Source organism: Ranitomeya imitator, chromosome 2, assembly GCF_032444005.1.
Source record: "Ranitomeya imitator isolate aRanImi1 chromosome 2, aRanImi1.pri, whole genome shotgun sequence".
Lineage (NCBI taxonomy): Eukaryota > Metazoa > Chordata > Amphibia > Anura > Dendrobatidae > Ranitomeya > Ranitomeya imitator.
This window is the reverse complement of record NC_091283.1, coordinates 301,940,739-301,968,110: the sequence shown is the minus strand read 5'-3', so window position 1 is coordinate 301,968,110 and position 27,372 is coordinate 301,940,739. Positions and strand designations below refer to the sequence as shown.

The following is a 27,372-nucleotide window of genomic DNA, read 5'->3' as shown; positions in this document are numbered from 1 at the left end:
GTCATGGCATGTTTGCATTTTAAAGTGTTTCCAATAAATTGACTTTTTAGAAGATCCATGCTGGAGATTATTTTTTCTTTTTCATTGCTGGCTCTGGACTACGCCCTTGACCAAGGTGGCTCCGTGCGTGGACATCATTGCACTGTTGAGGGATTGGTGAGCTGACTTCTTTTCTTCCCATTTTTTCCTTTTTCCCTATTTTTGAACTTATAGAATGGGATCATTATGGTGAACATGGGTAACGTAAACATATTTTCCAAAGTCTTAAAACATGAATGACATTTTAGCAGGAATTCTCTATTTGCAGCTGGTTGGAAACCGGAAGTTGGTATTGTTTCCAACCAGGAATTATGGCAAAGTGTGATCAGCAGATATAAGTGTGGGGGCGTGGACCTGGAAATCGAGAAAGATAGTAGTAGTGGTAAAGGAAGAAAAGGGGGCAGTCCCCCAATTAAGTCTAAAATGTAAAGGGGTGTAGACCTGAGAAATAACACGTATACTCAACATAGGTTTCTTATCGTTAAGCCAATTAAATTAAAAATAACGGTGAACTAAAAGAATAGCTCCTACGAAATATCGTTCCATGTAAAGGAAATGTCCTTGCTACAAAGAATAGTTCGAGGAGCCAGATAACATTATAACCAAGTGAATGACTGAACAAAGCGTTTCTTCCTGGTTGTTAAGCCTCATTATACACCGGGTCCATTCCGCGTTCTTGTGTTGTTCCTGTTTGGAGTTTTATTGGAATCAGAGTTCTTTTTTCAAATTTTTCTGGGTTTGCTTGATGTGACCATAGACCAATTTTCATCTTTTGGTAATGATGGGAGACTAAGAAAGTCTTCCCCTGATGTGCAGTCTGGGATTTGAAGTTGAGGAAGGTCTAGTTTATTAAAGACAAAGTGTAAGTCTTCTGGAGTTTTAACGATTAGAGATTTGTTTTCAAGAGAGATAGCGAGTCCAAACGGGAACATCCATTTGTAGATTATGTTTCTATCTCTTACGATCCTTGTCAAGGGTTGGAGTTGTCTTCTAAGGTCGAGAGTTAATATAGAGAGGTCTTGGAAGATTTGAATGTCATTTTCTTCATATTCAATTTTAGTAACGTGTCTGGCTTTATGATAAATTGCTTCTTTGACTTTAAAGCTCTGTAGGCAACAAAGTACATCCCTTGGTTTGCCTGGGTTTATGTTCCTTGGCCTGCATACTCTGAGCCCTTTCCAATCCTATTATATTGGTGTCATCTTTTCCATGTAGGTCATTAAACATTTTGGTGAGATTTGCTGAAATATCCTTATCTGGTATTTTTTTCAAAAGTCCTCTCTTACGTTATTTCTCCTTGACCTATTTTCAAGATCATCTATATGAATTTTTTGAAGGAAACTTTCTTTTTGTTTATCAATTAGGATTTATGTAACCCATTCAGAATATGTAGAGATTTGATCAAATCTTCCAACGTTTGCAGTCTCACATGTACCTGCTTGACATCATTTTTAAGTTCGGCTATTTTCTGCTTGACAGTTTGGGTGTCATGATCCATTCTGGGGTTTTCGTCCTGTCTGCCCTTTTTCTGGGCGGATCATGTCAAGGGTGTTAAGGACTGGCGGAACACACCAAGTATAGATGATATGAAACTAGGTGCGTTCGCAGTCCGAGGTCCACTGTGCAGGTAAAAACCCTGCTGCTAGTAAGACGGACTATATGGCGGTACTATAAGTATAGACGCACGGGTTAACTTCACCCTGCGTGAAGGAAGCGATCCTGTTGTGTCACAGGACCGCGGTACCGCACATAGAGCGCGAACAAGAAGTCAGCGAACACAACCCCAACACAGGATTGAAGTCCGATTAGACCACTTGCTGGCACAACACCGCAAATGGGTGTGTAAGGAAACTATTAAAATAGTATATAAAGGCACGAGAGTGCATGCAGTGCCGCACTGACGGACGCCACTAACCACCCTGGCTTGGGTAAGGAAAGCGCAGAGGAAGCGCACGGCGCCGTACAGGCGGTCACAGCAACTAGACGCTGTTATGTGTGTAACGTGCTGTTGGATAAGTCGGGCGCTAGATAGCAAACATACACCTTCCGCGAACAGTCATCCAATAGGGAGGGTAATTTAAAGAGCGACTTTCACTCACAACACACACACATATTATCAAGACAATACTAGCGCATGGCCGTGCGGTCATGCGCAGTTTATATAGTTGCAGCACAGGAAACAGCTACAGAAATTTTGCCCTTTCAGGACCTGCCAAAAGGACCAATGGGATGTGCTGCAGTACCTGAGCATGTGACCCTCGATCTCCAACGGGAGATCTTGCCCTGGGCATGCTCAGTGTGTGCAAATAAGGACTTAGTCCCAGAGAAGCCCGCTCGCCGCAGATCAGTGCAGGGTACAACAGGAGAGCCAGAAAAGGCAGCAGTAACCCTTTGCACAGAATCAGTCCCAGCAAGACGCTGGGAGCGACGCCTCCGCTGAGCAGACTCCACTGCGGCCGATGCAGAATGGGAGACCGCAGCAGACACGGATCGAGATTCCCCCTGTGCAGCAGAGGAAACTCAACTCCTAACAAAGGGTTAACCTTGCTCTGCCTCGTTCTGGGTTCAGGTTTGCTATTTAGCTCCGATGCATCTTGCTGGCAGTGTCAGCTATAGTTCTGCCTTCGGCGTGTGTACCTGACTCTGGAAGGTCTTGATTTGTTCTGCGTTGATTCCTGACTTGCCCCATGTCTGTTGACTCCCTCTGTCTGTCCTTTCCCAGTGTTTCCCTGTTAGATGGTTTGATTCTCTGGCTTTTGACTCAGCTTGTATTTGGACTCACTTCTGCCTTCTGTTTTTGTCTTTTCCGCTTTCGACCGTTGCTGAACCCCCTGTCTCGTTCCTGACGTGTACTGCTGCACCTTCTGGTACTTCTGCTTCTGACTGCTTTTTGACAAGGCTTGTCTGACCACTCTCTCACCACTTGGTGGCGCCTGTGCTGCTGCTCTGTGGTGCTGCTCTGTGTGTGCAGCCTAACTTCCCTCACAAGCTCCCCCTGGTGGAGGCTGAGTTATACTGCACTGCAGCAGCATGACATTGGGTGAATTCTTTGAAGAGATTCCTTATAAAGTCCATAGTAGGCAGAGCTTTTATGTATTCTCTTAGAATTTTTTCTTCCTGCATGGAGTCTTCTTCTTCATCACTATCCGACCATTGAGCAATAAAGGAAGAGCTCTGTTTATGTGATTGTAAGGTAATACTTCATTTGCTAATTTGCATGTAAAGGGATATTTGTTTTCTAGAATTTTTTTTCTTGACTTTTTTGGGGAGTTTTTGTAGTTTTGACTGTCTCTTCGGGTTGTGATCTGGCGGATTTGCCCATTGTTAAATCTGGCCTAAATATAAATTGGTAAAATCAAATCATTTGGTTATGACGGCTATTAAATTAGATTTTCTTTATTTATTTTTTTAATTTTATAACATTTAGATATATGTTCGGATCTTAAATGTACTGCTTTTAAGTGATTTGAAATGATCAATTTCAGAAGTTAGATAAAGGTTGTTGTTGTTGTAAGAGAATAAAGGGATCCCTTATTCTAAAGCGAAGGACGTGTATAATAATCAAAAACAGTTACACTTGCTATACCAAGACTGGTCAATAGATGGCAACAAAAACTTTCTCCCTTTTTTCTTTTATATATCATATTTTCTATGATAGCAATGAAATTACATGGCAGTCAGTGAAAGGCAACCCAGACTCATGTGGCCCTCTAGAAGAAAAGCAAGAGGTTCCAGAGATGCCACCTAACTAGATTATTTAGATCCTCCAGTCTCTCTTTCCTTTCACTTCTTGTTCTTTACTCTTTAGTATTTTCCTTTTTCCTTCTCCCATCATCTCCTCTCCCCCAGCCCAAATGAATCTCCTCACCTCTCTCCGCTGAAACGAGAGGTGCAGTCAAGACAAGTGCAGAGCCCTTTGCCTCCTGCAAGTCCAGGCAGGAAGAAGGTCTCACCACCACAGCCTCAGGTGTCCAAGCACGTTGCCGAGCCCAGCTCTCAAATATAGTGTTGGACAGAAGGAGGAGCCACAGGACGCCAAAGCTGCAGCCCCAGTCCAGGAATGCCCAGAGCTCAGCCCAGGCATTGGAGAGACGAAGGTGGAGGGTGACACGCTTCCTAGCCGTTGTCTGGCCAGAGTATCCCCGAGTGGAGCGCACACCTCTGCCCGTTCAGAGTGGGAGGGGGACAGGCGCCACATGAGGGACCGTCAGGCCCGTTGTCACCGTAGTCTGGAGGGGAGAAGGGGTGTATTATCGGGCAGGAGCAGGGGTTGGAGCTTCTGAGTGGTAGCCGCTCCTTTAATACTTTGAGGGTATTCTCTCCTGTCTCTGTGTCGCCATCTTCAGCAGGGGCTTCAGGTAGAAATATGGAGTCCTTCTCACTGCGGGTCCCACCTGTTCAGCATTTCAGGGTCTTGAAGGACCTGAAGATGCCTCTTTTTTTTGTTTTTCCACACAGAGTCTCCCTCAAAGGGTGCAGAGGGGTTCCAGCTAGACTCAGGGGAGTTAGTATAGAAAAAAAAATGTCAGTCTTTTCCTGTTTTTTCTTCTGATTTAAGCAGGAGCTCACGGAGAGCATGTCTTCTCTTCAGAGCAGCTAGATCACGCTCACCTATTTGAGTTATTTTTGACGGTTAACAAAAAAATATTTTACAGTACATCATTTTTCACACTCTAAGTATGATAATAACCTTTTCTTTGTCTGGGATTTTTGATCTTTGAAGGGGTTGTCAGCTACCTGGACAAGCCCTTATCATTCCTTAGGTTTGTTGCAATTAAAATAAAAACACTTACTCAAACCTCTCATGCCTGCCCAATCAGCACTGGAGTCACTATACCCACATTTGTCAAGTAAATAAGGCAGCACACTGCAGCGCTAAAACATGCAAACATGAAACACGAAAATTGAACTGCATTACTGCACTAGAAATATGAAAAATGAGAGCGTTTAGCGCATAAAAATGGCCAATTTTATGTGTACTTGGTAGCCACTTTACGGCATCTCTCTTATACCAGGTCCTCCACTTGCCTTTCCTCGCTGAGAATAAACGTCTCCATCTGAATGGGTACCTGTGAAACCTCTTCTTAGACTAAAATTCTCTTTCTCTATGGAGGGGTATTGGACCTGCTGTAATTAAAACACCTGTGACTAGGATGCGGGAGTGCTCAATCAGAAGGCTAAAGAATACATTTCAAAAGACTGACCGCCACATCCAAACATAGACGGAGTGTGAACAGGTGCTGAACCTAGAGTCGGCTCTAGGTTCAGCACCTGTTCACACTCAGTCTATGTTTGGATGTGACGGTCAGTCTTTTGAAATATACCCATATTTGGACACATCGAACAATAAGATGAAGTCAGAAAGCATATGTCCGAAGGCGGGGACAGTGAAGCTGGCGCGTACTAGGTGCAGGGCTTGTGTGATGCAACAACCTCTCATAAGCCCTGGGAAAGCGATTGCTGCCACCGATGGAATGGCACTGTCTTGGAAGGTGAGTATGAGTGTTTTTTGTTTTTATTTAATGAGGCCAAACATGAGGTATGACAAAAATCTATCCTACTAGTGGACAACGCCTTTACGAAGATAACATTTTTGTCTAAATAATTTTCAACACTCTGAACATGAAAAAGGCTTCTCCCCTATGTGACTTCTCTGATGTTTATTTAGAGTTGATTTCCCTGTAATACATTTCCCACATTAAGAACATGAAAAAGGCTTCTACCCTGTGTGACTGCTATGGTGACTAAGAAGAGATGATTTCTTCACAAAACACTTTCCACATTCTGAGCATGAAAAAGGCTTCTCCCTTGTGTGGTATATCTGATGTCTATTAAGTTGCGATTTCTGGTTAAAACATTTCCCACATTCTGAACATGAAAAAGGCTTCTCTCCTGTATGAGTTTTTTTGTGTACAAAAAGATTCCATTTATGGTTAAAACATTTCCCACATTCTGAGCATGAAAAAGGCTTCTCCCCTGTGTGAGTTCTCTGGTGCTTAACAAAATCGGGTTTCTGGTTAAAACATTTTCCACATTCTGAACATGAAAAGGGCTTCTCCCCTGTGTGAGTTCTTTGGTGGCTAACAAGATTTCTTTTCTGTTTAAAAGATTTCCCACATTGTGAACATAAAAAAGGCTTCTCCCCTGTGTGAGTACTCTGATGTTTAACCAAATATGATTTCTGGCTAAAATGTTTCCCACATTCTGAGCATGAAAATGGCTTCTCCCCTGTGTGGGTTCTCTGATGGCTATCAAGATTCCCTTTCCGGTTAAAACATATCCCACATTCTGAGCATGAAAAAGGCTTCTCCCCTGTGTGAGTTCTTTGGTGTTTAACAAGATTTCCTTTCAGTTTAAAATATTTCCCACATTCTTGACATAAAAAAGGCTTTTCCCCTGTGTGAATTCTCTGATGATTAACCAAAACTGATTTATGGATAAAACATTTCCCACATTCTGAGCATGAAAAAGGCTTCTCACTTGTGTGAATTCTCTGGTGACGAACTAGATTTGATTTCTGGTTAAAACATTTCCCACAATTGGAACAAAAAAATCTATTCTCTGTTTTTTGATGTTTAAGAACATACTTTTCGAGATGAAGGCTATTGCCATATTTTAAACATGAAAATAGCGTATTTGCTTTAAGAGCATTTTGTTTTTCAATGCTTATTTTGCGACTTTGATTTTCCTTAGTAGTTGGTAATGAATCAGAAGACATATCTTTGCTGTGAAGGGATGATGCTGTATCTGGAGTAATGGCACTCACTTCAGTTGTTTTCTGTGGGATCTCAAAATCATCTGATTTAAAAACTGAAGATGTCAGCTGTCCCTCCAATTTCCTGGTACAGTTATCTGCCAAAAATAAAACCAATTATTTTTGGATAAAATATCATTGATTTTTCTTATTTTTGAACATTTATACTTAAACTGACCATAAAAATAGCAAGCTGTGTAGAAAAAAAATAGCTTCATTTATGTTGATGTTTTGTCTATCCTTAAAACTCCCATGTACTATTACTGCCCCACATTTGCTGCACTATAATAGAAAACTGCATAGCATGAACCAGTGGAGTGTGTTGTTCAACTGTTTGTCCATTCTACCTCTCAAACATGGAATAAAAAGTCTCCAAATAATGTTATGAAGGTGAAAATACCAATAAAAACTTCTAGCACAAAAACAAGTCCCCACTGAAGAGTATAGGAATGCACTAACCAGACAAATAAGGGGAAGACGGACAGGGATAAATGAAAATAACAATCATATAAAGTACACTCACAAAACAACAAAAGGGAACACGGGAAAGTTAAAGGAAAGAGAAACCAAATAGCAGACGATGGGGATGTGCATGCAAACAAAACTCCAAACAACAATCTCCTGACCAAAGCTCCAAAAGCCATCTTCAACCACTGACAATACCTTCAGCTACACACCAGGCAGTAAGCACTAACACTGGCACCCCTAAGTGCCAGAGGTGAGCATACATAGAAGAGGAAAGTGGGAAAAACTGAACAGCTGATACAATCCATATAGAAAAGCTTCAGGAGCTGAATAGATTAAGCAATGAAACTGCTAGCAAGGAAAAAATGGTTTAATAAGATGGTGAAGTAATTTTAACCAGTGCAGGAGTTTTTTAAACCAAATGCCGCGATTGTTTGGCCCCTTTGTCGCGATATCCACTTGTCTCAAAGGCTCTTCAAAAGCAACATGGCTTTCATAAACCAATCCAGCAATATTCCCTCTCCCAAAGTCAAATCTACCCCTCGCTTCTGAGCATTGCAGTGGGCCCAAACCACATTTAGTATCCATGTATTTGGCATTACTATAGTAAGAAGAACCCACTTAAATTACAGTGTGGGTGTCTCCTGGAGCACAATCTGGGCACCATGTGTTGGGTAATAAAATGTTATATTTGAAATTTTTACTACAACATCCATTGCGTGCTAATTTTCAGAATATGCCTGTGGAGTCAAAATAGTCCTATAGAACAATTCACTGAGGGTTATAATCTTCAAAATGATGTCACTTTATGGATAAGTCTACTGTTCTGTTTTTTTTGCCATTGTGTAATATTAAGGCTTGTTCAAATGGTGTGTCCCATAATCTCTGGGATCTTCCCCAGCAACGTCTGCGTCTGTCATCAGGCTAGGCCTTATTCATTCTGCAGGCAATGCTAGTGATTGAGGAAACGTTGGAATCAGAAGCTCTGGGCGTCACTGGCTCTGTCCAGCCACTAAGATTAGGGTACCTGCAATACCATCCAAATGACAGAAAAACGACTGGCACATCCAAACTAGTGTGAATAGGTGCATACGAGGAGCAGCTACCTCCATCTACAATATACAAAAAAAGGTTGCACTCTATCTGACAGTTAGTCAGTTTTAAAAGAAATTGAAAAGTCAGGATGAAGGGAAATTCTGTTTGTTATTGTCCAGAAATTCACACTTGGCCTCACTCCACATTCAATGTTGTTGATCATAAAAGCGAAGTTTGGCCAGAAAGACTGGACCTGGTCTTGTAGGGACCATATGAGAACATTCAGCAGCACAGAAGGGAGAGAAGGTAGATTCATCCAATAAGATATCAGGGTTTTAGGAAACCAACAGCAGCATTACCCTCCGCTTTCTCTTACAGGACTGTCATGATATTTTTCTTCAAGTGATTTTCTAACTTGTCAGCACATTCTACATACTCTGCCATTTGGCTTTGTAGTTTACAGATCTGGGCAGGTAACGGTCAGAGTCTTCTAATCCCAGGAGGTAGCTGGATCCTCCAGGTGGTAAGTTATATAGAAAAGGGCTTTCAATGACCAAAGGTATATGAACAGTTTTGGGTGGAGGAAAATGTTGTGGTCTAGAGGCAAAATGGTGATCACACGATTGTGATATGGATTACACCATCAATAAAGCAGCCACAGCCGGTGACAGAAGAATCTGTGACTTCTCTGCATTTAGTGGTTACTACTCACCTGGGTAGTCATATGTAGGAATCTCCTCTTTACACCGCTCATCACCCCTCACATATGTCTCTGTAATATTAACTTGGGTCATATCTTCTCTCTGAAACAAATATTGCAAAAGTCACAGAGAGATGGAGAAGTCACATCAATGATCAGCTCTAATCCTGCCATCTCCACCATTCTCATTACACAAGTATAAAACATATAATATTGGTGGATAAAACAAGACTGAATGCAAGACCTTCACAGCCGTTGTCTACACATTGTAAAGATCTCATGACACCTTCTCTCCATCTACCTGATGATCCTGAGGAACCTTGGGATCTCCTTGTTTATAGTCCTGTAGAAGAAAAGGATGGGAACAGTTCTCTGTTGCTGTCCTCTTACTGGATAGATCTGGAGGAAATACATACAGGGACTGAATTAATTCTCTGTATACAGATAATTATATGTTGTGTGTATTTAGTCCTGTCTATTACCTGGTGATGTGAGGGGCTGGGGAACCTCCATCATGACGTCCTTGTACAGATCTTTGTGTCCTTCTAAATACTCCCACTCCTCCATGGAGAAATAGACGGCGACATCCTGACACCTTATAGGAACCTGACACATACAATGATACCGTCATCCCCCGATCCCTTTATAGCGTTACTGTACAATGTCCCAGCATTCCCAGCAGTGTCACCTCTCCAGTCAGCAGCTCAATCATCTTGTAGGTGAGTTCTAGGATCTTCTGGTCATTGATGTGCTCATGTATCAGGTGAGGTGGAGGCCCCGTGATTGGGCTCAGGGGTCTTCCCCATCCCTCAGACACAGGGTCCTGACAGCGCTCACTAGAGGTCTTCTTCACTACTGTGTAATCCTGGTTATGGAGAGACACATTAATCTCACTGCAGACATTTCCAGAGTCCTCACCTCTCCAGTTCTGTCCATCTGTTATTCCCATAGATAAGAATGATGTAATGTGACGTCATCAGAATCTCTCACCTCTCCAGTAAGTTGGGAGAGGATCTCTATGGTGAGGTGTAATATCGTATCTGCCATCTTTTCTTTGTCCATATCCATCTTTAATGGGTAAATCAAGAAAATTTTCTTCTATAGAAGATCTTCACTGAGAGACCTGAATGAGAAGATGAGCCGATGTAACATCATAAAAATCCTGTGTAATAATACAATTACTGTAGATAATAAGGGAAACATATCAGGAGATAGAACGTGTAGATGTTCTATTTTCTAGTCTTGTAAGGACTGGAGCATAATTGGAATTGCAATTGTAAAGAGCAGGAGGCGCGACTGAGCCGGGCCATAGCTTCCAGCACTGACGTCAGTACAGGTGTTGGTCCAGGGTAGTACAACAGAAGGTGAAAGCTGGTTGAAGTGAAGGCGGCCCAGCGAGCCCTGATAGACTTTATTAGGAGGACTTATGGCCTAACTGGAAAAGGCGGAGTTACACCATCCTGAGACCAATAAGTGTAAGCGGGCTTGTTTATATATGAGAGTCATATGACTCATGCCGTCAAGCAGTCAATCAAATTCGAGTGTGAGGAGCTATCCCATCATGCCACCAATGAATGCAGGCAAAAAAGATTGTGACTGACAGATGCTTCACAGAAACTGCGAGATGGAGCAAAGAACTCCAAAGTAACCATCCGGACAGCCACCAAGAGAACCTGAGGAGGAGTTACATATATTCACATCACTGTTAGAGGGTGATGCTTCACAAAGGTTGTAGGACGGAGCAGAGAAACTCTAGTATAACCATCCGGGCAGCCACCAGGAAGACCGGAGGGGGAGTTAGATGTGTTCACACCACAGCTGTCACTATTAAAGGGTGATTCAGCCCTGGTACATTATAGGATGTTATAAAGGACCTATATTGCACAATCACACAAAATGACCGCACGTACACAAATACATTAAAAACATAAATAAAATTCCAGAATATCCCATACTAATAACTAGCCTTAACACACTGGTTGCAACAGCGACGGTCTGATATGGGTTATGGTGAAGATGATAGAACCGCGACACGTTTGTTAAGTCATGCATATATGCAAGGGATTGATAAGTATGTGAGAGAGAAGGGAATGGCAAGTAGGCCAGATTGGAGATCCTGTCCCCCAGGGGATCTTGCTAAGATTGCACATGGAGTCAGTTTGGACTCGCAGAAGCAGAAGACTAAGGTTCACTTTCAGAGGAGTGGACCCGCACAGAGAGGAGGAGGACGTGGAGGACCCACTACGGCCCTAGATTGTGTTACGGATGTAAGAAACCGGGACATTTTAGGAAAGATTGTCGCACAAACCCATACCCAGATAATGTTCCCGCCCTCCAGACCAACGAATAGGTAACTGGCAGCCTGCAACTGTGTTCTCTAGTCACTCTACCTCCCAACCCCGAGTGTACAGTACAGATGAGCCTGCCAGAAGGAACTACAGCTGACTTTCAGGTTGATACAGGAGCTGACAACTCAGTTATCACGCTTTCAGACTGTCCATTACCCTTCCGTGACACCACCGACTTTGTCATGGCCACACCTTTCAATGCGCCGACCCAGACCTTGGGACTGACAGAACCCATTCCCCTCTCCATTTGTGGGAAGACCATTCTGACTCAGTTAAAGGTGGCCCACAGGGGACAATGTAATTTGCTAGGTGCTGATGTTTTGCGGAAACTACGGGCAGTTATTACTTACCATGATGACGGAACAGTGACTATGACCCCTCAACTTAAACCCAGTACCCTCTGCAAGATTATGGCCCTGGATGCAGCTGCAAATACTGCAGAAAGTGATCCGCCCACTGCACCTGCCCTGGATCAACTCCCCACTGATCTGTGGGCAAAAGGCAAAACTGATGTGGGAAAACTCAAAGTTTTCCCCATAATAGTCAAATTGAAACCAGGGGCAGCACCACCCCTATTGCATCAGTACCCTTTGAGTGCTGCTCAGGAGGCTGCAATAGACACACAGTTACAAAAATTGCTGGAATCAGGGGTTGTTGTGCCTACACAGTCCGTTTGCAACACTCCCTTGAATCCAGTAAAGAAGAAGATTAGGCCTGGGGAGCCGGTGAATTATAGAATGGTCCATGACCTCAGATGCCGCAACAGAACTGCTTGCTCCCTTGGTTCCTAACCCACACACCTTGTGGGCACACATACCTGTTAACAGTATTTGTTTTTCAGTGATTGACTTAGGAAATGCCTTTTTCAGTGTTCCATTGCACCCAGATTGTCAGTATCTTTTTGCTTTTACCTTCCGCAATAAGCAGTATTCTTGGACTGTCCTACCACAAGGAGCCCTGAATTCTCCTACCATCTTCTCACAGTGCATGGCACAAGTCCTACAAGGCTGGCATGTTAAAGGAGCAGTTTTCATTCAGTATGTTGATGACCTATTGCTGTGTGCTCCTTCTCGTTCTCTTTGTAAAATGGCCACAATCTCTTTACTCTTTTTTCTCCATGAACAGGGGTGCAAGGTATCCAAACAAAAATTACAGTTTTGCTTAAGTTGTGTTTCTAGGACATTGTCTCTCTCCAGGGAAAAAGCACCTCACCCCTGAGGGAAAACAGGCCATCATGGACATGCAGCCCCCACGGAATTTGCAGGGCCTCCGTGTGTTTCTAGGACTAACTTCCTACTGTCATCCAGGGATTCGTTCTGCCTCCATCTTAATGTAACCTGTCCCCTCCTGCCTTACACCAGAGGCACTTGACTGTTTTTACTCTCTGAAATTATGCATTGTTTCCTTTCCAGCTGTGGGCATCCCCAATTATGCCCTTCCTTTTAACCTCTTTCTTCATGAAAATGAAGAACATGCTATGGGTGTGCTGACTCAGCTTCATCTAGACAAACAGAGACCTGTTGCTTATTACAGCGGCCACCTGGATACAGTGGCAAGAGGAAGTCCCTCCTGTGTTCGGGCTGTGTTGTCTGTCCAGCTGTTGCTACACAAGTCTTCAGAGATTGTTTTGGATCACCCACTGACGGTCCATACCCCACATGATGTACATAGTATCCTTAACCAAGTACAACCTAGCCACCTGTCCATGGCCAGACAGCTGCGACTTCAGTGTGCTATTCTCATGCCTACTACTGTGACTTTGAAAAGGTGCACTGTCCTAAACCCCGCTACTCTTCTCCCAGTTCCTATGGATCTAAATGGGGGAGGGGGAGGTGACATGGAAAAGGACACTCTTTTTCTTTCTAGAATGGATCCAGAGGAACAAGATCAGGTTTCTAAACCACATGACTGTCTGGAATTGATGTCTCAGAAAACGGCTGGTCTCCCTACTGTCTCTAGTGTGCCCATACCTAATGTGGATTTTGAGCTTTTTGTAGATGGATCCCGTCACCAAGATGACTAAGGACGATTCTGTACCGGATATGCTGTGGTCTCAGAACATGAGGTAATCAAGGCAGAGTCAATGCCAGCTCATATGTCTGCACAAGAAGCAGAGCTCAAGGCGCTCACAGAAGCGTGCAAACTAGCAGAAGGTAAGACTGTAAATATCTACACTGATACCAGGTATGCTTTTGGCATTGCACACGATTATGGGCCTATCTGGAGAGCCAGGGCTTTCCTGACAGCAAATGGCCACCCCATTAAAGATGCTGAGGCAGTTCAGCAACTTATGAATGCAATACAGCTTCCCACCCAAGCAGGCATCATAAAGGTAAAGGCACATACCAAAGGCACTGATGGACAGACAAAGGGTAATGCACTGGCAGACCAGGCTGCCAAGAACGCAGCAAGCACTCCTGTAGCCTCTAAAGTACGTAACCTGGACACCCCACCGTCTCCACTTGTGTCAAAAGACATCTTAGCCCGGTTACAAGAACAGGCAAGTAAGGAGGAGAAAGATAGGTGGCAAAATATAGGAGCCTGCTCTGATACAGTCACTGGACTATGGGGGAGGGGTGAAAAGGTCTGCCTACCACAGGCACTGTACCCAATGATGGCACAGGTTCTGCACGGGTATGTGCACCACTCGAAGATGGCCATGTGTGACACCCTAAAGAAACAATGGATTGCCCCCGGGTTTTCCACCAGTGCAGAAAGGCAGGTACAGAGCTGCATGACATGTGCCACATATAATCAGGGTAGGACAGTGAAAACTCCATCCAAACACACTCCCCGGCCCCTTTACCCATTTCAGAGACTGCAGATTGAGTATATTCAGTTGCTTAGGGTAGGGACGTATGAGTATGCATTGATTTATTCTCAGGTTGGCCCAGTTGCCAAAGCTACGGCTAAGACAACAGCGAAGAAACTGATGGCTGAGATCATATGCAGGTATGGAGTTCCTGAGGTCATTAAAAGCGATCGAGGTTCCCATTTTACTGGAGAGATCATGTCAGACGTAATGGCAGCACTAGGGGTAAGTCAAGCATTGCATACTCCATACCATCCACAGAGCAGTGGAAAAGTGGAGGGACTAAAAGGAACTCTTAAGCTTAAAATCCAGAAGGTAATGGCAGAGACTGGTAAACCATGGACAGAATGCCTTCCTCTGGCTTTGTTTTTAGTAAGATATACCCCAAACAGGAAGACAGGACTGTCACCGTATGAGATTCTGTTTGGCAGGGGCCCCAATCTTGGATGTTTCTTTCCACAACAGTTGCAGCTCAAGTACCAGGACTTGACTAGCTATGTGCAGGCCTTACATGGACACCTTGCTAAAGTGCATTTAACTGTTTTCAGTTCTCTTCCAGACCCAGACAAGGTTCCTGGATACCATCCCTTGGAGCCAGGAGACTGGGTAGTGATAAAGCGGCACATCCAGAAGAGCCTGGAACCAAGATTTGACGGACCATACCAACTGCTCCTGACCACAGCCACAGCTGTCAAGCTCGAAGGAAAACCTAGTTGGATCTACGCATCACACTGCAAGCGAGTTAAAGAACCCGACAGCCGATAAAGAAAACATAATGTTTTGGCTGGTTTCGATTTCCACGATATTATGCGTAATCGCATGGAACAGTCTGAATTCTCCAAAATCCTTGAACAATAAGTTTGTGCAACATCACAGAAAATTGATAGATGACTCGTTGAGAAATTCCCAGCCCTTATCAGACTGTTGGATCTGTACGCATTCACCGACGTCAGCCACAAGTATTGCCTTCCTAGCTATCCCTGTATAACCTGAGGAACTGTTTGCTTGGACTAATTGTTCTAAAGTTAGAAGACATTCAAAGACTCAGAGACCAATATGACAACGATAAGGGCAGCTGCTGGTCAGATACTTTCTCTTTCCTCAACCCAGCCAATTGGTTTAAGGGGATCAGGGGCTGGGTAGCTGGGATTTTACAAAGCTTATTGCATATTGTTCCGATTGTCCTTATTGCATATATAATGTTCAAAATAGTTTTTAAGTGTATCTCTGTGTGTACTGGGAAATTCTGCACTCACACAGCTGATGATGATATATACTAACAAATCCTACAGGCAGAACAGTTTATTAAGAATAGTGAATAAAATGGGGGAAATTGTTATAGCAGGATCCATTTTATCCTGCTTGCCTCCATTTTGTGTGTTACTAAAGGTCAGATAAACAAGTTGTTATTCACTATTCTTCATACCGCTGATATTGCTGTTATTGAACTAATTGTAGCAGAGCATGGAGGATGAAATGTCCTTGGAAGATAACGAATAATGTTTTGTATAGAAAAATATGTTTGCGAAACCATAGGGAGACGAGGGAGTAAACTCTCCAACGCTTAGCCCATATATGGAGAATCCGCCGCCGACATAAGAATGCATATAAAAAGTGTGTGTAAGCTCAATAAACTAGAGATACTTCAGATACATACCAGGGTGCATTGTGTCTTATATCTCCGGTGCCATGACGTTATCTCTAGGGTGGGCTCATCAGAGAACAGGTCGAGACCTGCGACAACATATCCGGTCACCTGATTACAGGGACATTATGGGGGCATTATACTGTGTGGGGGCATCATATATACTGCATAAGGGGCATATTGGGGGCATTACACTGTGTGGTGCCAAGAAAGGGGCCCTGTACTATGAGAACAATCCGTTACCTCACTTCCTGTCTCCCATAGTTGGGTTGTATGTATCTATTATATTGTATTACAGCACAAAAACGTTATAATTCTTATAAAGTGGCAACAAAAACCCCATAAGAGTCTCAGTGCTGAAGGGGTTAATGTCCCCTCCACACTCAGTAATAGGGAATCTCCACATACCTCCACCTGCAGAGCCCCACACCACATATATGGCTGCTCTGTGTGCACAGGACCTGTGATGAGGTCACAGGAGGGGAGGAGTCAGGGGTCACATGATGAGGGGCCTCAGTGTATGGAGGACTCTGCTGTGCTGGTTGTCATGGTGCTGGATGAGGGGAAGTTTATATGTGGGGTTAGGAGGGGTTTACAGTGTGGATGTAGTAGAGCCATGTGTGTACGGGGTGTACGGAGCGGAGCCATGTGTGTATTATATGTACAGAGCGGAGCCGTGTGTGTATGAGGTGTACGGAGCGGAGCCGTGTGTGTACAGAGCCATGTGTGTATGGACCTATCAGATGTATTGCCCACGTTAAGTACACACTATAGAGGAATATACCAATCTAATTCCACAGTGCAGGAGGACGATGTATCTCTCTAATTACAGAGTATAATGCTCCCTGAACTGTCCGTAGATCCTAGTTTGCTCTTCCCTCCCTGAACTGTGTCTGTAGATCCTAGTTTACTCTTCCCTCCCTGAACTGTCCGTAGATCCTAATTTGCTCTTCGCTCCCTGAACTGTCCATAGATCCTAGTTTGTTCTTCCCTCCCTGAACTGTCCGTAGATCCTAATTTGCTCTTCGCTCCCTGAACTGTCCATAGATCCTAGTTTGCTCTTCGCTCCCTGAACTGTCTGTAGATCCTAGTTTGCTCTTCGCTCCCTGAACTGTCCATAGATTCTAATTTGCTCTTCGCTCCCTGAACTGTCCATAGATCCCAGTTTGTTCTTCGCTCCCTGAACTGTCCATAGATCCTAGTTTGCTCTTCGCTCCCTGAACTGTCCATAGATCCTAGTTTGCTCTTCCCTCCCTGAACTGTGTCTGTAGATCCTAGTTTGCTCTTCCCTTCCTGAACTGTGTCTGTAGATCCGAGTTTGCTCTTCGCTCTCTGAACTGTCCGTGGATCCTAATTTGCTCTTCGCTCCCTGAACTGTCCATAGATCCTAGTTTGTTCTTCGCTCCCTGAACTGTCCATAGATCCTAGTTTGCTCTTTGCTCCCTGAACTGTCCATAGATCCTAGTTTGTTCTTCGCTCCCTGAACTCTCCATAGATCCTAGTTTGTTCTTCGCTCCCTGAACTGTCCATAGATCCTAGTTTGCTCTTTGCTCCCTGAACTGTCCGTAGATCCTAGTTTGTTCTTCGCTCCCTGAACTGTCCGTAGATCCTAGTTTGCTCTTCGCTCCCTGAACTGTCCGTAGATCCTAGTTTGCTCTTCCCTCCCTGAACTGTGTCTGTAGATCCTAGTTTGCTCTTCCCTCCCTGAACTGTCCGTAGATCCTAATTTGCTCTTCGCTCCCTGAACTGTCCATAGATCCTAGTTTGTTCTTCCCTCCCTGAACTGTCCGTAGATCCTAATTTGCTCTTCGCTCCCTGAACTGTCCATAGATCCTAGTTTGCTCTTCGCTCCCTGAACTGTCTGTAGATCCTAGTTTGCTCTTCGCTCCCTGAACTGTCCATAGATCCTAATTTGCTCTTCGCTCCCTGAACTGTCCATAGATCCCAGTTTGTTCTTCGCTCCCTGAACTGTCCATAGATCCTAGTTTGCTCTTCGCTCCCTGAATTGTTTATAGATCCTAGTTTGCTCTTCGCTCCCTGAACTGTTTATAGATCCTAGTTTGCTCTTCGATCCCTGAACTGTCCGTAGATCCTAGTTTACTCTTTGCTCCCTGAACTGTCCGTAGATCCTAGTTTGCTCTTTGCTCCCTGAACTGTCCGTAGATCCTAGTTTGCTCTTAGCATCCTGAACTGTCCATAGATCCTAGTTTGCTCGTTCTTCCCTGAACTGTCCGTAGATCCTAATTTGCTCTTCGCTCCCTCAACTGTCCATAGATCCTAGTTTGCTCTTCGCTCCCTGAACTGTCCATAGATCCTAATTTGCTCTTCGCTCCCTGAACTGTCCATAGATCCCAGTTTGTTCTTCGCTCCCTGAACTGTCCATAGATCCTAGTTTGCTCTTCGCTCCCTGAACTGTGTCTGTAGATCCTAGTTTGCTCTTCCCTCCCTGAACTGTGTCTGTAGATCCGAGTTTGCTCTTCGCTCTCTGAACTGTCCGTGGATCCTAATTTGCTCTTCGCTCCCTGAACTGTCCATAGATCCTAGTTTGTTCTTCGCTCCCTGAACTGTCCATAGATCCTAGTTTGCTCTTTGCTCCCTGAACTGTCCAAAGATCCTAGTTTGTTCTTCGCTCCCTGAACTCTCCATAGATCCTAGTTTGTTCTTCGCTCCCTGAACTGTCCATAGATCCTAGTTTGCTCTTTGCTCCCTGAACTGTCCGTAGATCCTAGTTTGTTCTTCGCTCCCTGAACTGTCCGTAGATCCTAGTTTGCTCTTCGCTCCCTGAACTGTCCGTAGATCCTAGTTTGCTCTTCCCTCCCTGAACTGTGTCTGTAGATCCTAGTTTGCTCTTCCCTCCCTGAACTGTCCGTAGATCCTAATTTGCTCTTCGCTCCCTGAACTGTCCATAGATCCTAGTTTGTTCTTCCCTCCCTGAACTGTCCGTAGATCCTAATTTGCTCTTCGCTCCCTGAACTGTCCATAGATCCTAGTTTGCTCTTCGCTCCCTGAACTGTCTGTAGATCCTAGTTTGCTCTTCGCTCCCTGAACTGTCCATAGATCCTAATTTGCTCTTCGCTCCCTGAACTGTCCATAGATCCCAGTTTGTTCTTCGCTCCCTGAACTGTCCATAGATCCTAGTTTGCTCTTCGCTCCCTGAATTGTTTATAGATCCTAGTTTGCTCTTCGCTCCCTGAACTGTTTATAGATCCTAGTTTGCTCTTCGATCCCTGAACTGTCCGTAGATCCTAGTTTACTCTTTGCTCCCTGAACTGTCCGTAGATCCTAGTTTGCTCTTTGCTCCCTGAACTGTCCGTAGATCCTAGTTTGCTCTTAGCATCCTGAACTGTCCATAGATCCTAGTTTGCTCTTTCTTCCCTGAACTGTCCGTAGATCCTAATTTGCTCTTCGCTCCCTCAACTGTCCATAGATCCTAGTTTGCTCTTCGCTCCCTGAACTGTCTGTAGATCCTAGTTTGCTCTTCGCTCCCTGAACTGTCCATAGATCCTAATTTGCTCTTCGCTCCCTGAACTGTCCATAGATCCCAGTTTGTTCTTCGCTCCCTGAACTGTCCATAGATCCTAGTTTGCTCTTCGCTCCCTGAACTGTGTCTCTAGATCCTAGTTTGCTCTTCCCTCCCTGAACTGTGTCTGTAGATCCGAGTTTGCTCTTCGCTCTCTGAACTGTCCGTGGATCCTAATTTGCTCTTCGCTCCCTGAACTGTCCATAGATCCTAGTTTGTTCTTCGCTCCCTGAACTGTCCATAGATCCTAGTTTGCTCTTTGCTCCCTGAACTGTCCATAGATCCTAGTTTGTTCTTCGCTCCCTGAACTCTCCATAGATCCTAGTTTGTTCTTCGCTCCCTGAACTGTCCATAGATCCTAGTTTGCTCTTTGCTCCCTGAACTGTCCGTAGATCCTAGTTTGTTCTTCGCTCCCTGAACTGTCCGTAGATCCTAGTTTGCTCTTCGCTCCCTGAACTGTCCGTAGATCCTAGTTTGCTCTTCCCTCCCTGAACTGTGTCTGTAGATCCTAGTTTGCTCTTCCCTCCCTGAACTGTCCGTAGATCCTAATTTGCTCTTCGCTCCCTGAACTGTCCATAGATCCTAGTTTGTTCTTCCCTCCCTGAACTGTCCGTAGATCCTAATTTGCTCTTCGCTCCCTGAACTGTCCATAGATCCTAGTTTGCTCTTCGCTCCCTGAACTGTCTGTAGATCCTAGTTTGCTCTTCGCTCCCTGAACTGTCCATAGATCCTAATTTGCTCTTCGCTCCCTGAACTGTCCATAGATCCCAGTTTGTTCTTCGCTCCCTGAACTGTCCATAGATCCTAGTTTGCTCTTCGCTCCCTGAATTGTTTATAGATCCTAGTTTGCTCTTCGCTCCCTGAACTGTTTATAGATCCTAGTTTGCTCTTCGATCCCTGAACTGTCCGTAGATCCTAGTTTACTCTTTGCTCCCTGAACTGTCCGTAGATCCTAGTTTGCTCTTTGCTCCCTGAACTGTCCGTAGATCCTAGTTTGCTCTTAGCATCCTGAACTGTCCATAGATCCTAGTTTGCTCTTTCTTCCCTGAACTGTCCGTAGATCCTAATTTGCTCTTCGCTCCCTCAACTGTCCATAGATCCTAGTTTGCTCTTCGCTCCCTGAACTGTCTGTAGATCCTAGTTTGCTCTTCGCTCCCTGAACTGTCCATAGATCCTAATTTGCTCTTCGCTCCCTGAACTGTCCATAGATCCCAGTTTGTTCTTCGCTCCCTGAACTGTCCATAGATCCTAGTTTGCTCTTCGCTCCCTGAACTGTGTCTCTAGATCCTAGTTTGCTCTTCCCTCCCTGAACTGTGTCTGTAGATCCGAGTTTGCTCTTCGCTCTCTGAACTGTCCGTGGATCCTAATTTTCTCTTCGCTCCCTGAACTGTCCATAGATCCTAGTTTGTTCTTCGCTCCCTGAACTGTCCATAGATCCTAGTTTGCTCTTTGCTCCCTGAACTGTCCATAGATCCTAGTTTGTTCTTCGCTCCCTGAACTCTCCATAGATCCTAGTTTGTTCTTCGCTCCCTGAACTGTCCATAGATCCTAGTTTGCTCTTTGCTCCCTGAACTGTCCGTAGATCCTAGTTTGTTCTTCGCTCCCTGAACTGTCCGTAGATCCTAGTTTGCTCTTCGCTCCCTGAACTGTCCGTAGATCCTAGTTTGCTCTTCCCTCCCTGAACTGTGTCTGTAGATCCTAGTTTGCTCTTCCCTCCCTGAACTGTCCGTAGATCCTAATTTGCTCTTCGCTCCCTGAACTGTCCATAGATCCTAGTTTGTTCTTCCCTCCCTGAACTGTCCGTAGATCCTAATTTGCTCTTCGCTCCCTGAACTGTCCATAGATCCTAGTTTGCTCTTCGCTCCCTGAACTGTCTGTAGATCCTAGTTTGCTCTTCGCTCCCTGAACTGTCCATAGATCCTAATTTGCTCTTCGCTCCCTGAACTGTCCATAGATCCCAGTTTGTTCTTCGCTCCCTGAACTGTCCATAGATCCTAGTTTGCTCTTCGCTCCCTGAATTGTTTATAGATCCTAGTTTGCTCTTCGCTCCCTGAACTGTTTATAGATCCTAGTTTGCTCTTCGATCCCTGAACTGTCCGTAGATCCTAGTTTACTCTTTGCTCCCTGAACTGTCCGTAGATCCTAGTTTGCTCTTTGCTCCCTGAACTGTCCGTAGATCCTAGTTTGCTCTTAGCATCCTGAACTGTCCATAGATCCTAGTTTGCTCTTTCTTCCCTGAACTGTCCGTAGATCCTAATTTGCTCTTCGCTCCCTCAACTGTCCATAGATCCTAGTTTGCTCTTCGCTCCCTGAACTGTCCATAGATCCTAATTTGCTCTTCGCTCCCTGAACTGTCCATAGATCCCAGTTTGTTCTTCGCTCCCTGAACTGTCCATAGATCCTAGTTTGCTCTTCGCTCCCTGAACTGTGTCTGTAGATCCTAGTTTGCTCTTCCCTCCCTGAACTGTGTCTGTAGATCCGAGTTTGCTCTTCGCTCTCTGAACTGTCCGTGGATCCTAATTTGCTCTTCGCTCCCTGAACTGTCCATAGATCCTAGTTTGTTCTTCGCTCCCTGAACTGTCCATAGATCCTAGTTTGCTCTTTGCTCCCTGAACTGTCCATAGATCCTAGTTTGTTCTTCGCTCCCTGAACTCTCCATAGATCCTAGTTTGTTCTTCGCTCCCTGAACTGTCCATAGATCCTAGTTTGCTCTTTGCTCCCTGAACTGTCCGTAGATCCTAGTTTGTTCTTCGCTCCCTGAACTGTCCGTAGATCCTAGTTTGCTCTTCGCTCCCTGAACTGTCCGTAGATCCTAGTTTGCTCTTCCCTCCCTGAACTGTGTCTGTAGATCCTAGTTTGCTCTTCCCTCCCTGAACTGTCCGTAGATCCTAATTTGCTCTTCGCTCCCTGAACTGTCCATAGATCCTAGTTTGTTCTTCCCTCCCTGAACTGTCCGTAGATCCTAATTTGCTCTTCGCTCCCTGAACTGTCCATAGATCCTAGTTTGCTCTTCGCTCCCTGAACTGTCTGTAGATCCTAGTTTGCTCTTCGCTCCCTGAACTGTCCATAGATCCTAATTTGCTCTTCGCTCCCTGAACTGTCCATAGATCCCAGTTTGTTCTTCGCTCCCTGAACTGTCCATAGATCCTAGTTTGCTCTTCGCTCCCTGAATTGTTTATAGATCCTAGTTTGCTCTTCGCTCCCTGAACTGTTTATAGATCCTAGTTTGCTCTTCGATCCCTGAACTGTCCGTAGATCCTAGTTTACTCTTTGCTCCCTGAACTGTCCGTAGATCCTAGTTTGCTCTTTGCTCCCTGAACTGTCCGTAGATCCTAGTTTGCTCTTAGCATCCTGAACTGTCCATAGATCCTAGTTTGCTCTTTCTTCCCTGAACTGTCCGTAGATCCTAATTTGCTCTTCGCTCCCTCAACTGTCCATAGATCCTAGTTTGCTCTTCGCTCCCTGAACTGTCTGTAGATCCTAGTTTGCTCTTCGCTCCCTGAACTGTCCATAGATCCTAATTTGCTCTTCGCTCCCTGAACTGTCCATAGATCCCAGTTTGTTCTTCGCTCCCTGAACTGTCCATAGATCCTAGTTTGCTCTTCGCTCCCTGAACTGTGTCTCTAGATCCTAGTTTGCTCTTCCCTCCCTGAACTGTGTCTGTAGATCCGAGTTTGCTCTTCGCTCTCTGAACTGTCCGTGGATCCTAATTTGCTCTTCGCTCCCTGAACTGTCCATAGATCCTAGTTTGTTCTTCGCTCCCTGAACTGTCCATAGATCCTAGTTTGCTCTTTGCTCCCTGAACTGTCCATAGATCCTAGTTTGTTCTTCGCTCCCTGAACTCTCCATAGATCCTAGTTTGTTCTTCGCTCCCTGAACTGTCCATAGATCCTAGTTTGCTCTTTGCTCCCTGAACTGTCCGTAGATCCTAGTTTGTTCTTCGCTCCCTGAACTGTCCGTAGATCCTAGTTTGCTCTTCGCTCCCTGAACTGTCCGTAGATCCTAGTTTGCTCTTCCCTCCCTGAACTGTGTCTGTAGATCCTAGTTTGCTCTTCCCTCCCTGAACTGTCCGTAGATCCTAATTTGCTCTTCGCTCCCTGAACTGTCCATAGATCCTAGTTTGTTCTTCCCTCCCTGAACTGTCCGTAGATCCTAATTTGCTCTTCGCTCCCTGAACTGTCCATAGATCCTAGTTTGCTCTTCGCTCCCTGAACTGTCTGTAGATCCTAGTTTGCTCTTCGCTCCCTGAACTGTCCATAGATCCTAATTTGCTCTTCGCTCCCTGAACTGTCCATAGATCCCAGTTTGTTCTTCGCTCCCTGAACTGTCCATAGATCCTAGTTTGCTCTTCGCTCCCTGAATTGTTTATAGATCCTAGTTTGCTCTTCGCTCCCTGAACTGTTTATAGATCCTAGTTTGCTCTTCGATCCCTGAACTGTCCGTAGATCCTAGTTTACTCTTTGCTCCCTGAACTGTCCGTAGATCCTAGTTTGCTCTTTGCTCCCTGAACTGTCCGTAGATCCTAGTTTGCTCTTAGCATCCTGAACTGTCCATAGATCCTAGTTTGCTCTTTCTTCCCTGAACTGTCCGTAGATCCTAATTTGCTCTTCGCTCCCTCAACTGTCCATAGATCCTAGTTTGCTCTTCGCTCCCTGAACTGTCCATAGATCCTAATTTGCTCTTCGCTCCCTGAACTGTCCATAGATCCCAGTTTGTTCTTCGCTCCCTGAACTGTCCATAGATCCTAGTTTGCTCTTCGCTCCCTGAACTGTGTCTGTAGATCCTAGTTTGCTCTTCCCTCCCTGAACTGTGTCTGTAGATCCGAGTTTGCTCTTCGCTCTCTGAACTGTCCGTGGATCCTAATTTGCTCTTCGCTCCCTGAACTGTCCATAGATCCTAGTTTGTTCTTCGCTCCCTGAACTGTCCATAGATCCTAGTTTGCTCTTTGCTCCCTGAACTGTCCATAGATCCTAGTTTGTTCTTCGCTCCCTGAACTCTCCATAGATCCTAGTTTGTTCTTCGCTCCCTGAACTGTCCATAGATCCTAGTTTGCTCTTTGCTCCCTGAACTGTCCGTAGATCCTAGTTTGTTCTTCGCTCCCTGAACTGTCCGTAGATCCTAGTTTGCTCTTCGCTCCCTGAACTGTCCGTAGATCCTAGTTTGCTCTTCCCTCCCTGAACTGTGTCTGTAGATCCTAGTTTGCTCTTCCCTCCCTGAACTGTCCGTAGATCCTAATTTGCTCTTCGCTCCCTGAACTGTCCATAGATCCTAGTTTGTTCTTCCCTCCCTGAACTGTCCGTAGATCCTAATTTGCTCTTCGCTCCCTGAACTGTCCATAGATCCTAGTTTGCTCTTCGCTCCCTGAACTGTCTGTAGATCCTAGTTTGCTCTTCGCTCCCTGAACTGTCCATAGATCCTAATTTGCTCTTCGCTCCCTGAACTGTCCATAGATCCCAGTTTGTTCTTCGCTCCCTGAACTGTCCATAGATCCTAGTTTGCTCTTCGCTCCCTGAATTGTTTATAGATCCTAGTTTGCTCTTCGCTCCCTGAACTGTTTATAGATCCTAGTTTGCTCTTCGATCCCTGAACTGTCCGTAGATCCTAGTTTACTCTTTGCTCCCTGAACTGTCCGTAGATCCTAGTTTGCTCTTTGCTCCCTGAACTGTCCGTAGATCCTAGTTTGCTCTTAGCATCCTGAACTGTCCATAGATCCTAGTTTGCTCTTTCTTCCCTGAACTGTCCGTAGATCCTAATTTGCTCTTCGCTCCCTCAACTGTCCATAGATCCTAGTTTGCTCTTCGCTCCCTGAACTGTCTGTAGATCCTAGTTTGCTCTTCGCTCCCTGAACTGTCCATAGATCCTAATTTGCTCTTCGCTCCCTGAACTGTCCATAGATCCCAGTTTGTTCTTCGCTCCCTGAACTGTCCATAGATCCTAGTTTGCTCTTCGCTCCCTGAACTGTGTCTCTAGATCCTAGTTTGCTCTTCCCTCCCTGAACTGTGTCTGTAGATCCGAGTTTGCTCTTCGCTCTCTGAACTGTCCGTGGATCCTAATTTGCTCTTCGCTCCCTGAACTGTCCATAGATCCTAGTTTGTTCTTCGCTCCCTGAACTGTCCATAGATCCTAGTTTGTTCTTCGCTCCCTGAACTGTCCATAGATCCTAGTTTGCTCTTTGCTCCCTGAACTGTCCATAGATCCTAGTTTGTTCTTCGCTCCCTGAACTCTCCATAGATCCTAGTTTGTTCTTCGCTCCCTGAACTGTCCATAGATCCTAGTTTGCTCTTTGCTCCCTGAACTGTCCGTAGATCCTAGTTTGTTCTTCGCTCCCTGAACTGTCCGTAGATCCTAGTTTGCTCTTCGCTCCCTGAACTGTCCGTAGATCCTAGTTTGCTCTTCCCTCCCTGAACTGTGTCTGTAGATCCTAGTTTGCTCTTCCCTCCCTGAACTGTCCGTAGATCCTAATTTGCTCTTCGCTCCCTGAACTGTCCATAGATCCTAGTTTGTTCTTCCCTCCCTGAACTGTCCGTAGATCCTAATTTGCTCTTCGCTCCCTGAACTGTCCATAGATCCTAGTTTGCTCTTCGCTCCCTGAACTGTCTGTAGATCCTAGTTTGCTCTTCGCTCCCTGAACTGTCCATAGATCCTAATTTGCTCTTCGCTCCCTGAACTGTCCATAGATCCCAGTTTGTTCTTCGCTCCCTGAACTGTCCATAGATCCTAGTTTGCTCTTCGCTCCCTGAATTGTTTATAGATCCTAGTTTGCTCTTCGCTCCCTGAACTGTTTATAGATCCTAGTTTGCTCTTCGATCCCTGAACTGTCCGTAGATCCTAGTTTACTCTTTGCTCCCTGAACTGTCCGTAGATCCTAGTTTGCTCTTTGCTCCCTGAACTGTCCGTAGATCCTAGTTTGCTCTTAGCATCCTGAACTGTCCATAGATCCTAGTTTGCTCTTTCTTCCCTGAACTGTCCGTAGATCCTAATTTGCTCTTCGCTCCCTCAACTGTCCATAGATCCTAGTTTGCTCTTCGCTCCCTGAACTGTCCATAGATCCTAATTTGCTCTTCGCTCCCTGAACTGTCCATAGATCCCAGTTTGTTCTTCGCTCCCTGAACTGTCCATAGATCCTAGTTTGCTCTTCGCTCCCTGAACTGTGTCTGTAGATCCTAGTTTGCTCTTCCCTCCCTGAACTGTGTCTGTAGATCCGAGTTTGCTCTTCGCTCTCTGAACTGTCCGTGGATCCTAATTTGCTCTTCGCTCCCTGAACTGTCCATAGATCCTAGTTTGTTCTTCGCTCCCTGAACTGTCCATAGATCCTAGTTTGCTCTTTGCTCCCTGAACTGTCCATAGATCCTAGTTTGTTCTTCGCTCCCTGAACTCTCCATAGATCCTAGTTTGTTCTTCGCTCCCTGAACTGTCCATAGATCCTAGTTTGCTCTTTGCTCCCTGAACTGTCCGTAGATCCTAGTTTGTTCTTCGCTCCCTGAACTGTCCGTAGATCCTAGTTTGCTCTTCGCTCCCTGAACTGTCCGTAGATCCTAGTTTGCTCTTCCCTCCCTGAACTGTGTCTGTAGATCCTAGTTTGCTCTTCCCTCCCTGAACTGTCCGTAGATCCTAATTTGCTCTTCGCTCCCTGAACTGTCCATAGATCCTAGTTTGTTCTTCCCTCCCTGAACTGTCCGTAGATCCTAATTTGCTCTTCGCTCCCTGAACTGTCCATAGATCCTAGTTTGCTCTTCGCTCCCTGAACTGTCTGTAGATCCTAGTTTGCTCTTCGCTCCCTGAACTGTCCATAGATCCTAATTTGCTCTTCGCTCCCTGAACTGTCCATAGATCCCAGTTTGTTCTTCGCTCCCTGAACTGTCCATAGATCCTAGTTTGCTCTTCGCTCCCTGAATTGTTTATAGATCCTAGTTTGCTCTTCGCTCCCTGAACTGTTTATAGATCCTAGTTTGCTCTTCGATCCCTGAACTGTCCGTAGATCCTAGTTTACTCTTTGCTCCCTGAACTGTCCGTAGATCCTAGTTTGCTCTTTGCTCCCTGAACTGTCCGTAGAT

The 27,372-nt window shown here is 45.1% G+C and overlaps 1 protein-coding gene across 1 annotated transcript in view; it reads right to left on the bottom strand.

Annotated features, from left to right (window-relative positions):
• LOC138666452 (zinc finger protein 850-like) overlaps positions 1-27,372 on the bottom strand; it is a 132,855-nt gene that overhangs the window by 57,812 nt on the left and 47,671 nt on the right. The window contains exons 8-13 of the mRNA XM_069754676.1: positions 9,682-9,961; positions 9,476-9,599; positions 9,295-9,392; positions 9,006-9,096; positions 5,761-6,891; positions 5,653-5,718 (exon numbers count right to left, since the gene is read on the bottom strand). Coding sequence (XP_069610777.1) covers positions 5,653-5,718; positions 5,761-6,891; positions 9,006-9,096; positions 9,295-9,392; positions 9,476-9,599; positions 9,682-9,961 — 1,790 coding nt within the window. The remainder of the gene's footprint in view (positions 1-5,652; positions 5,719-5,760; positions 6,892-9,005; positions 9,097-9,294; positions 9,393-9,475; positions 9,600-9,681; positions 9,962-27,372) is intronic.